General features: G+C 52.0%; 1 protein-coding gene across 1 annotated transcript in view; it reads right to left on the bottom strand.

Annotated features, from left to right (window-relative positions):
• Positions 1-1,536: 1,536 nt before the first annotated feature.
• Itga11 (integrin subunit alpha 11) overlaps positions 1,537-12,282 on the bottom strand; it is a 97,863-nt gene continuing 87,117 nt past the window's right edge. The window contains exons 24-30 of the mRNA XM_055596710.1: positions 11,407-11,497; positions 9,993-10,106; positions 9,735-9,821; positions 7,942-8,052; positions 7,714-7,809; positions 3,390-3,503; positions 1,537-2,801 (exon numbers count right to left, since the gene is read on the bottom strand). Coding sequence (XP_055452685.1) covers positions 2,730-2,801; positions 3,390-3,503; positions 7,714-7,809; positions 7,942-8,052; positions 9,735-9,821; positions 9,993-10,106; positions 11,407-11,497 — 685 coding nt within the window. The 3' untranslated portion in view covers positions 1,537-2,729. The remainder of the gene's footprint in view (positions 2,802-3,389; positions 3,504-7,713; positions 7,810-7,941; positions 8,053-9,734; positions 9,822-9,992; positions 10,107-11,406; positions 11,498-12,282) is intronic.

Here is a 12,282-nt window from a genome sequence, read left to right as displayed (position 1 = left end):
TGTTTGCTACCATGCCACTATAACGGAAATTTTACTGTTGATTTGCGGTTGTACTTGAGGGAGCTTCTCTGCAATGATGGTTGTCAGCAGAGCCTGATGCTCACTCATCTCCCTTCCAGGTCCTAGCAAATGAGTCCATCACTGGGGTTCTCAGGGCCTTGTAACTGAAATCTACTGCAAACTCTACCCTGAAGATGTTTCTTTAATAACCACAAGGCCTTCCAGATTAGGCTAGGCTGGATCATCAAACAGTTCCCAGCATTCATCACAGAAAGCTCCTGTGTGTGCTCTCCACGCGCCAGCCCCTGCTTTGCTTCTGTTGTGGCCACTGGCTCGGAGCTCAGCGCAGCACAAGGCACCCACAGGTTCTGGATAAGCAGGCCCTGACATGGCCCTTGCTCCCTAGATGAGGCTTTGAAGTGCAGGCACTCTTGCAGCCAATCATGTAATAGACTAAGATTTTTTTTTTTTTTTTTTTTTTTTTTTTTTTTTTTTGTCTGAGACAGTTTCTCTGTGTAGCTTTGGCTGTCGTGAACTCGATTTGTAGACCAGGCTGGCTTCAAACTCACAGAGCTCCACCTGCCTCTGCCTCCTGGAATTAAAGGCGTGCACCAACCCCACTGCCCAGATTCAGGAAGTAGAACTAAAAAAGGAGAGAGTCTAAAGGCTTAAGAACAAGGACGTACAAGTGGGTCTGATCCAGCCACCTTTTGGTCTGGGGGTAGGCAGGGGACACGGCAGGATGGGAGTCCTGAGGCTCTCTGTCTCTGAGTCCAGAGGTTTCTGCTAGAGACATTTAGCATCATAGTAGCACAGGTGTAAGTTTCCAAAAACATGCCAAGCTGCTGACATCAGGCTTTCTACGGCAGCACTCTCATGAGATCTGATGGTGCTGGAGGGAAGACATGTTGAGTCAGGGTTTTGACTTTGCCTTTGTTCCTTCTCTTTTCACCAGGGATCATATTCATAGGGTGCCCACTGATACTGTGTTGGGGGGAAATGGGCTTCTGAGTTGAGGGCTTGGTGTCACTGTTTACCTTTGGCCTTCAGTGTAGCCCTTCTGAAGCTGGGGAGATGGCGTTCCTCTTTAGTCTTGATTTTGCTATGAACAATGGCTCTGTTGCCTTCTTCTGGTCTCCTTGGGCACCTACGTGCACATGCGCTCACACACATAACCCTAAACCTCGAATACTTTATAAATCATGTGCTACGGTTGTGAAAAGTGAATGGCATGAGGATAGAACGGAGATGCTTTGGTTGGTGAGAAGCCTCTCTCTAAAGGGAAATGAGTCAGTGTGGGGGAGGGGTGCCAACACTGAAGCTCCAGCCTGGAGGGAACCTGTGCGGGGAGAGCATCTGGCCAAAGATGGGGTGGGTGATGGTGGGGGGGGGCACCACTGCCAAGATCGAGAAATGTCATAGCAAGAGGTCAGGTGGACCTTGAGAGATGGCTACACAATGAACAAGACTTCCCAACATTTAGATACAAGCAGACACCCTCCTTTTTAAGACAGAATTTGGCCTTGCTCTGTCAGAGTGGAATGTCAATTGTTTTTAAACACCTTTTAGAACGTTTTCTTAAATATATTTCTGACAGTAAGGGTTGTATTGCACAGGGGAACAGATGGCTTTGATGTGTCCATTTCCATCTCAACAAACGGGTGAAGGCATAAATTACTGTGCTGGGCACTCGGCATGCCCCTTGTCCTTTGGGGCTTGTCCCGAGAACTGGAGGGTGAGATGCCTATCTGCTTCTGAGGTTTAAGGTTCTGAGGGGCCTTGCATGGGCTTTTTCAGTGCATGCCAAGAGGGCCCCTCCACAGTGCCCCCACAGGAGCCCTTCTCCCACACATTGGTGGGTGGGAGGTGCGTGCGTGCGTGTGTGTGTGTGTGTGTGTGTGTGTGTGTGTGTGTAGGGGACTGATGGAAGGAAGAGAGGTTCCCTACCGCAGTGCATCTGTGCCAGGAACAAGTTGCAGCTCTAAGATAAGTGGGTCTGGAGAGCCACAGATTTATAGCTTTTACAGACTCCCCATGAGTTGCCTAGCAACCAAAGCAGCTGGGAGGGGCTGCAGGCGGCCAGGAGTGTGTGGGTGGTGGCTCCTGCTGGAGAGCCTTCCGATGTCTGAGAGGCCCTCAGCATCCTGGCTCCCTCCTGCCCATCTGGCACATCTCCGGTGTTTCACCACTGGCCTGCGGATGTCACATGACGCCACACAACTCTGGTTCACTCATGGAGAACTATGGGGCCAGTCTGTGAAGAAAGGATGAGTGTGGCTTGGGAACCAAGAGCAAGGGTGAGAGGTGGGGTGTCTATGCTGCCGGGCAATGGGGTCCTGAAACTAGAGGTCCACATGGAGCATGCGCAGTGGGCTGGTATCTGCCCTCTTCCCCTTGAGTTTCTTCAGAGGCGGACAAGATAACAAAATCCTAGCACCTTAGTGATTTAAGGCTGCAGATCCCATCCCAAAGCCTGGGAAGGCTTCCGGTGGGTCTTCGAGGAGTCCCTGTAAGTCCTTAGGTATCTGTACTGGAGGTGTCTCAGCCTCTAGTAGGGAAGTCGCTCCGACACGGGTAGAGGCCATCCCACAGGGACCGGTTGCCATCCCTTCAGAGGTGAGCTGGATGCAAAGTCCACAGGTGTCCGCTCCAGCTCGGTGGGCCACACCCTGGGCCTGCCACCCCAGGCTGGTGTCTGGCCCCATCAACTTTAGGCTTCCACTGGATCCTCACTCCAGCTCTTTGGGGTTGGGGCCCAGTCCAGGCTCCCTCTTGCGCTTGGCACTTTTAAAGAACCCGAGCTGTAGGAAGGCAAAGGTGGACAGTCTGAGGGGTGGACAGAGCAGGGGGATGCTGCTTCTCAACTAGTCCCTCAGATTTGCTCCCTTAGACGGCCTCCTTCCATAAATAGCTCCCGCTCACTCTCAGGACCCCTTTCTCCCAAACTCAGGATGTAGACTGGAGCCAGATGGATGGAATCCAGGGCAGGAGACAAGAAGTCAAGCTGGGTCACCCAGCCCTACTTAACATCCCTCTCTGGGCCTCCTCAGTTTTATCTGTAGCAGATGGAGATTGAGCCCTGAGTTCTTAGCCAGAGGTTTGGAGATGAAGGAGATTTTGTGCAGTTTTATTTTTTAATATTAATTTTATATTTTTTTTCTAGTGAGAGGAACCCTACAAACCTGGCCCATATTTTGAGTGGCCTCTGCGGGCCCTGACTAGTTTTGCCTACTGTGGAAGGGGCCAGCTGTCATGGGAACACGCACACAGTTGGAGGAGGCTGGACAGTGCCGGCTTCCGGGGATAGGAGACTGTAACATGAGCGCAGGGCCCAGGCCTTGGAGGTCAGACACGGAGACTGTTTCTGTCCCTACCTGCAGGGGCCTCACCTTCCACAGTGCCAGAACCAGCAGGGCCAGCAGCAAGAGGCCCCCCAGAGTGCTGCCCACGATGATCCAGACGGGGACCTGCCAGTCTTCTTGCCTGGAGATCTCAAATGTGACCTGCAAAGGGAGAGGGTGGCAGCCCAGGGTCAGGAGACGGCACACCTGCAGGGGGAGCCGCAAGTGTGGGGAGGGACGGGCGGTCCAGCTGGCCAAGGTCTCAGAATGGCCAGCTCTGCCCAGCGGACCTACAACTGGGTGACCGGGGGACCCAGGCTCCATGCGCCGCGCTCCTTTGGCATTTGCTGCTTGCTCTCCTCGATTCCCCTCCATACGAGCTAATCTTTGTCAGCCCTCCTAGCTGCTCCTCATTTCTGTCAAATGTCCCAGCGTTGTTCTGTTGCAGGTGCGGTTTTCTGAGCCCCAGGATCACTTGGGGGGGGGGGGGATGCAGGGTTGTGCACAGGGAAGCTGTTCCAATTGTCTTTTTCCTTTTTTTTTTTTTTTTGGCAGGGTCACACAGACCTCAAACTTGTTATGTAGCCAAGGATGACCTTTAACTACCTTTTAAAACATAAATTACAGGATGCTGGAGAGATGGCTCAGGGGTAAAGAGCACTGGCCACTCTTCCAAAGGTACTACTTCAATTCTCAGCAACCACATGGTAGCTATAATGACATCTGATGCCCTCTTCTGGCCTGTAGGTGTACACACAGGTAGAACACTGTATATATAATAAATAAATAAATCTTTAAAAAAACATATAAGTTACATTGTCCTCCCTCCTTTTTCTCCTACTCCTCCTCTGTACCTACCTCACTCTCTTTTGAAGGCCTGGCCCCTTTTTTTTACTTGTTATTGTTGAGCTGCTTTTTAAAACAGTTATTATCGTAGTGTGCATGCACACGTGCATGCGTGCATGAAATGGGCAGAGGTTGTCTTCCTCAGTCACTCTCCACTAGAACAGTGTTTGAGACAGGGTCTCTCGCTGAGCCAGGGGCTGGCTGATTTGGCTAGATGGCTGGCAAACAAGCCCAGGGAGCCTCTAGTCTCAGCCTCCCCAGTTGTGATTTTACATGGGTACATGGCCTTGCACCGGAAATGAACCCAGGCCTTCATGCTTGCGGTGCAAACACTTCACAAATGGAGGCATCTCCCTGCCCTGGACCTTGAATTCCAGATCCTTCTGTCCCCACCTCCCAAGTGCTGGCATTACAGGTGTGTACCACCACCATCTTGATTTACATGATCCTGGGGGTTGAACCCAAAGTGTTGTGTGTGCTAGGCAAGTATTCCACCAACTGAACTACACACCAAGCTTTTAGACTTAGCCAAAGGAAAAAAATGAATCTGGGCATGGTGGTGTACATCTTTAACCCAGCACTTGGGAAGAAGAGGCAGGTGCATCTCTTTGACTTCAAGGCCAGTGTGGTGTTTACATAGCGAGTTCAAGGACAGCCAGGACTACATAGAACTTATCACAAACAAACAAGCAAGCAAGCAACAAACAATGGGCTGGAGAGATGGCTGTTTAAAGAGCACACTGCTCTTACAGAGGACCCAAGTTTGGCTTCTAGCATCCACTTTGGGCAGGTCACAACAACTTGTAACTCTAGCTCCAGGGCATCTGGTGCCCTCTTCTAGCTTCTGCAAGCACCTTTACACGTGTGTGAACGTGCACACACATATTTTTAAACAGTAAAATAAATGTTTAAGAAAAAGAAAACAAACATAGCTCAGCCTGGATTATTTTCATTCCTCTTCAGACAGCAGTTATATAAAAAATTACTTCTTTTTAAATGAAGAAGGAGCCCCCAGGGTAACTTCATTGCCATGGGAGCCCCTCGTTACCTGGTGAATTTGCCCAGCCAGCTGGCATTCAGTATGCTTGTGACCTCACTTTCTCTTCCGTCTTCCTCTGTACCCCTCAGGCTCTGAACGTCTCCCGCTCTCTACCTGACGGCGATTCCCTCGCCTCCAGACATGTTTCCAGGGTCTTCCTCAGATCCAGTGGCAGCACTGTTCTTGCCACTGACGCTTATTCTTTACATCCAATGGTGCCCATCTACCTCTAAAACACCCCGAATGTGGCCACCCCTCCTGCCTCCCAGCTCTGGTCCTTTCATCTTATCCCTACCTCAGTCTCACCCCTGCCACCTGTCCTCAGCTTGCAGTATGAAGGACACTTTCACTTGGGTGACAAAGTGGCCCCTGCTCAGAAGCTCATGTCTCATTTAGAGGGAAGTGGTCCTTGTCCCATCTTGCTGACCTCACCTGCTCCCCCGACTCTGTCCCACCCCTCTACCCACAGCCTCACGCTTGTCCACGCTGCCGTGGTGCTGATCCCTCTGCCCTCGAGTGACTGGCTCCCCCAGCCAGATATGACCAGGTGCTCCCATCTCCCTGTGCTGCTGGGCTGGTGTCTCTTCATGGAGGAGCTCTCCCCAACCCCCTTGTTAAAACATCAGCCCAAGTTTCACCTCGCAGGTGGATTTTTTTCTGGGAAAGAGGCCAAAAAACAAAATAGGGCACCACCAGGGGTGGCCTGAGCAGAGTGGGCCTCCTCGGCCTTGCCCACTGCTCTGAACTCAGAGCCTGGTGTGAGGTGGAAAGTGCCACAGCAGCTAGCTGGATGGTGGCTGCTCACCTCAGCCCTGTGCAGTTCACGGCACTCACCTTTGGAACGGGCCTGGCGGGTGTGAGGGGAATGTGTGTGATATGCGTGCATGTGCGCAGAGCTCAACCCTTAAGTGTTTTTGTTTCATCCCTGAAGGCTTGGGCCTTGGTGCTGCCTGGCCCCGTGGACACTCTGCACTTCATGGCCTCCTGAGGGGTTGCTGGTTTCCTATGGGCGAGAGACTCGGGACAGTAGGATTTTTTTTTATTTTTATTTTTGGAGGGCATCCTGGGTTAAGAAGAAAGTTCACTAAAAGATAGCTGAGTGTTGGTGACATATGCCTTTAATCCAGCACTCAGGAGGCAGAGGCAGGAGGACCTCCGAATCTGAGGCGAGCCTACAGAGTGAGTCCAGGTCAGCCAGGGCCACACAGAGAAACCCTATCTCGAAAAACAAACAAACAAACAACAACCCAAAAGATACTAATGGGGAGAGACACGGTTAATCTGGCCTTCATGTGGTTTTGTGTAGTTAAAAAGGAGCCCAGCTCTGAGGCCTCTCTACCCCACCCCCACCCCCACTGCTGCTGGCATTTCACTAGAGCTGAGGCTCCAGGCAAGGATGGGCTGCTAGTCTGTGTGTGCTTCCTGGAAAACTGACATGACCCTGATGGTTTACTTCACAGGGCTGTCTCCAGAACGTTCTTCCTGGACCCACTGCCCCTCTCCCTCCCTCAGTGCCATGGTGTTACTGTGCCCATGCTCCATTACTACTGCGCTCCACTGTCTACGCCATGTGTGGCTCTGCCGCCAGGCTGGGTGCGAAGAGGGATGGTTCCCCATCAGATGCACACATGGATGCAGAGGAGGCCACTAGTGCCCACCCCCTCAGAGAGGCAGAGGTGGCAGGGGACACTAGGCTGAGGCTGGGGTGTCTGGGTGGGCCAGACTACATGATATGGGACTAACCCCAGAGGCCTCACTGTGCACAGTTCCTTAGGAGAACTCCTGAGCACAGCTTTTGGGTTTGGTCCTGATGGCCTGTAAGGCTGCACCTCATTGAAACTGGTTCTGATGGTGTCCCTTTGCCAAGCTGCTTTTCCCTTCCTCTTAACCTTGCCTGTTTGTAATCTAGCATCTCCCAGGTTGGTAGGTTGAGGGGACAGAAGCCTACAGCTCAGGCCAGCATTCCTGAGATATGGCCAGTGGGGGGCAGCAAAGTCCTAAGCTGCTTTCTTTCTACAAGACCTGATTTTGATCCAAGGACAATAGCTATCTCCCAGATTTTCACTCTTTTCCTCTGTCTTGAAGTCAAGGTAATCTGGCCTTACTCGGTTTTTGTCTAGTTAAAAAGGAGCCCAGCTCTGAGGCCTCTCAACCCCACCCCCCAAACCTCCACCCCACCCATTGCTGCTGGCATTTTACCAGAGCTGAGGCTCCATGCAAAGTTGGGATGCTAGTCCATCTGTGTGCGCATGCGAGAGTGGTGTGCGTGAGTGTGTGTGTTTGAGTGCATACTTTTTGAGACAGTGTCTCATTGGCCTGGTGCTAGGCTAGCTGATGGAAAAGCCCAAAGATCTGTCTTCATCTGAATGCTGGGATTACAAACTGCCACACCTGGCCTTTTTCTGGATTTTGAGCACAGAATTCAGGTCTTTGGCTGAGCTTCTCCCCCATCCCCCTTCTGGGAGGTGAGGACCCCCTGGGGCTCACCTGGCGGCTGGGGTCCTCCTCTCGAAAGATGAAGGGGCTGTGGAACTGCCTCTGTAAGGCCGCGTTGACTGTGATCTTCATAGACCTGTACTTGAGCTGCATAACCAGGGCCCTTAGAGCCGGCTCTGGGGGCTTCTGTTCTGGTCCATCCCAGGCAGCCCCAGGTGGAAGTCTCCCCACGCCTGGTCCTCCCTTCCTTCCAGCCCTGCTGGGGGGCGTCTAACTTACTGCTTTCAGGGACCTCAGCCACAGGTTCCCCACCAGGTAGAAGCTGGTCTCCTGGTTGGGGGCCAGCCTCAGGTTGCAGATGATGGAGATCACGTCGGAGTTGCTGTGATTCTGGAAGAGAGTTGCCAGGGTGATGAGGGGCATGGAGGATGGGGCCTGCGGCCTGGAATGTGAGCAGGAGCTTGGGCCATCAGACAGACCCAAGGCTGGACCAACTGGGAGAGGGAAGCAGATGGCTAGCAAGGATAGAGATGTGTGTGGGACAGGAGGGACACTGGGAAGGTAAACCAAAGAAAGTTCCCTTTGAAGTTGCAAATAATGAACAGTGCCCCAGGAATAGAACTTCCGTTCAACATTAAGGATTTGGCATTGTTACCGTATGAACAGGTCAAATGTTAAATTACACTGCAGCACATCACCATAGTAGATGCAGAAAAGGGAGTGAAATAAACATCCTGATGCAAACTTCCAGACAGTTTCTTTATCAACCAACCAATCAACCAGTGTCTCTCTAACCTTTGTGTACACTCACGCACATACCCAGAGCAAGTGCCATATCCTTAAGATCAGGATCAAGATCATTCTGACCATCCTGCTGTCAGTTCTGTTTCCACTGCCCTAGTGGTCAGAGCCAGAGTAATAGGACAAGAAAAGCAATTTGTAAGGATTGGGTGGGAAAAGTAACAGAGATGAATGGAAAGTGCAAATATCTTTATCTCAGAGCAACTGGACTTTATTAGGATAAAGTTGTTTTTGAGGTGGCCTTGTGCCCTCCCAACTCTACCCAAGGTCAAATCATGGGTGAAGCGCAGCTTCAGAAATGCTGTGTGGGGGCTGGCAGGACCGCTCAGCCGGCAAAGGTGCTTGTAGTGGGGGTGCCGCCAGATCTGCTGACCTGAGTCTGAACCCTGGGGGTGCACGTGGCGGAAAGAGAAGTGACTCCTGCATGCTGTGCACACTCACACCCACAGTGAAAGGATGGACGGGAAAGAATGTTAAGTGCTTCAGCTAAGAACTTTGGAGAAATGAGAGATGAGGACCTGAGCAAAGCTGCTCAGCACATGCAGGATTTCAGCTCCTCTTTCTCCCTGCTCCTCTCCCCTTACACGGGATATTCCCACTTTGCCCAGCTGATCCTTCTGCCTGAGTCTACCTAACACTGGGACTACAGGCAGCACCATGGCATCTGGTTTATGTGGCCAGGGCTTTGTGTATCACGGTCAGCTTAATAACGTCTTTTGGAGAATGTTTTTCACACTAATAAGTGCATGCTTTCAACCCCAGCACTTGCGCGGCAGAGGCAGTCTAGTGAGTCTGAGGCCAGCATGGGCTACATCGCGAGTTCATGGGCAGCCTGAGCTACACAGAGAGACCCTGTCTCAAAAAGAATGGTTCTCACTAGTATATATTAGTTATACATTATATTGGGTTTCATTATGACCTTTATATGCATGCACGTAATGTGTTTGGGTCAGGTTCACACGACACTTTTCTCTCCTTCCCCCTTAACACTCCTGCTAAATCCTTCTTCCCAACTCCAGATCAATCATCTATTTTTAAATTTCTTTTTTGAAACGTGTGTGTGTGTGTGTGTGTGTGTGTGTATGTGTGTTCCAGGGATGGTTCATAAGTGGTCAGCTTGGTGCCATGGTCCTTTATCTCATGGGCCATCTCACTGATGGCCACTCGCTCCTCAATAAACTCTTATCGGTACACACTTGGCCAAGAGCGAAGCCCCCAGAATGGGGGGCACTGGAGCCACAGCCCTTGGCTCTTGGCTAGGGGCCACTCACCCTCTGCGGGGTACGGCTCAGGTCTTCTTCAGTTGGGGCACTCCGGTACTCTGTGCTGTTCCCCCAGATGTTACAGGACGTGTTGACCTGCGTGGAGGGCACACACACACAGTTCTGAACCTCACCCTCAGCTCCTCTTATTTCTTCCTCTACCCAGGCAAGCCCAGCGCCCACGGAGCGCCCAGAGACTTGGGGGCTGCTTAGGGGCATCTTTTCCCTTCTGTCCTCTCCCTAGTCGGTCCCTAGGGAACACGGTACCTGGCTGGTGAAGAACTCCCGAAGCAGCAGCAGGCGGTTGCCTCCCCTGGTGGCGACGGGCACGGTGATCTTCATCATCACCCCGTGGATGGGGAAAAAGCCCAGGTTCTGCACCTGCAGCCGGAAGGAGTCAGCGCTGAGGGACAGGGACAGAGAGCCGGCGGGGACCAGTAGCCCTGCCAGGGACCAGTCAGCGCTGAGGAGCAGGCACAGCGAGCCGGCGGGGACCAGTCAGCCCTGCCGACAGGTGTCAGCAGGCTTGGGCGTTTGCACCATGGAAGCAAGACTGTGCTGAAAGGGTGGGTTCCGCAACCCTGACATAGGCTCTGTGGGCACTGAGCCTGGAGATCAAGGACCTCTACAACCACAGAGTCCTCTTGTCGGTGGGAACTTGGTGAGGCTAGGAGTGGGGGTGCTCCACTCAGTAATCAGGGAAGGATGTCTAACTGAGCGTGTGTTGTCTGCCTGCTGAGAACATGGGGAATTTCAAGCTGGGCTCTGGGTGCTGAGAGGCTGGTACCGGGCCCTGGGCTTCCCCTGGATGAGCTGTGTGGCCTTGAGGGTCTCAGGGTGAAAGCCCTGTTTCTAGCTGTCCTGCCCCAGTCCTCACACAGCCTCAGAGAAGCTGACACTCACTTGAGGGGTGAGGGACGCCCCAGGTCCTCCTGTTGCAGAGGGTTCTCAGCTGCTCTTTAACTGTCATCACCCTTCTCAGTTAGCAACAGAAGCAAGATCAAAAGCCACCCTTCCCAGCTTCCTCCCAGCTAAACACCATGTTAAGAGGTAGCCGCAGAGATGGGATGTCTGGGCAAGCGTGACAGGGCAAGCACACTCTTCTCTGCCTCCTCGCCGCCTGAGCTGAAAGTGTGATGGATGAAGCTGCAGCCATTTGGGGCTGAGAGATGAAGCTGACCGTCTCATGTCTTCATGTCTGGGATGCTGTGATATTCCTGAATGATTCTGTAGAGTCATCAACTCTGGGAGAAAAGGTGTTTTTTTTTTTTTTTTTCTTGTTTGTTTGTTTTTGAGAAAAGTAAACCTTGGTGTGTTTAAACTGCTGTTATTTATATTTAATTTAATTTAATTTTTTTTTGTTTTTCAAGACAGAGTTTGTCTGTGTAGCCCTTGCTGTCCTAGAACTAGTGTGTGGACCAGACTCAACTCAAACTCAGAGACCCATCTGCCTCGGCTTTCTGAGTTCCAGGATTAAAGGCCTGTGCCACTACTGCCTGGCTTTTAAAATCTTTTTGGTACACACTAATAACCCAGTCCAGCCTGAATGTCTTTCAGATGAACTCCAGAGACGGGAAGTGACTTTCTACAAGCCGAACAGTGAGCAGGTAGCAAAGCTGAGGCTGAGCTCCTCAGCTGGGGTGTGAGGTTCTCAGTTCTCCCTCTTCACTCATTTCCTCACCTTGAAAACACAGCTGAAGGGAGGCCCAAGGCCATCGTATCTCTCCAGGGAGCTGTTGGCCTTGATCTCATAGTGGCTCAGGCTGCTGCTCCTGCAGAGACAAAGGAAAAACCGTGCATGGGCGGAGTCAGTACTGACCAGAAGAACAGGTAGCTGGAGAGATCCGATTCCTGGGACCCTGTGTTATATGTGGCCACTAGGGGCACTGTGTTGAGGATTCATAGGTTTGGAAATGAGTGCTCAGGGCAGAGGCTGCGGTCTGTGGGAGGGCACCATAGTCTAAGAGTCTAAGAGTCCCAGGTTGGGCACCCTGGCCTGGCCAATCTGTCCACAGCAGGGCTTTTTGGCAGCCGTGCCTCCCGGGCCCCCTCCCATCCCATGTTTCTGTTATGCCCTGTCTCTCTGTTGTCTGTGGCTGGGGACTTTCCAGTGCATCAGGGCTGCTTCTTCACAGACTGGGGCTCGAACTCTCTAAGAGGGGTGGAATATCAACTACAGTTTGGCCTGGGGCCTGGGTTCCTTCCCAGTCACACGTGAGGCTGTTGAGAATTGCAGGTGCAGTGGCAATCAGAACAGATTGCATCCCTCCTTTCCTCTCTCCCTCTCTCCTTCCCTCCCTCCCTCCCTTTCTTAAAAAAATAAAAAATAAAGAAGAAGAAATGTTCCACAGGCTGCCTCCCTATGTCACCAAGGATGCCCCAAACTTCTGATTCTCTTGCCTCCATCTCTAGAATGCTGGGATTATGGGTATGTCTGGTTTATGTGGTTCTGTAGATGGAATAGGGGTTTATGCATTGGTCAGCACTCTACTGCATCCCCAGGCTGACACGTGTGTGTGTGTGTGTGTGTGTGTGTGTGTGTGTGTGTGTGTGTGTG

This window comes from Psammomys obesus, unplaced genomic scaffold, assembly GCF_907164565.1.
Source record: "Psammomys obesus unplaced genomic scaffold, mPsaObe1.curated_primary_1811, whole genome shotgun sequence".
In the NCBI taxonomy this organism is placed as follows: domain Eukaryota; kingdom Metazoa; phylum Chordata; class Mammalia; order Rodentia; family Muridae; genus Psammomys; species Psammomys obesus.
This window is presented reverse-complemented; position numbering and strand designations above follow the sequence as displayed.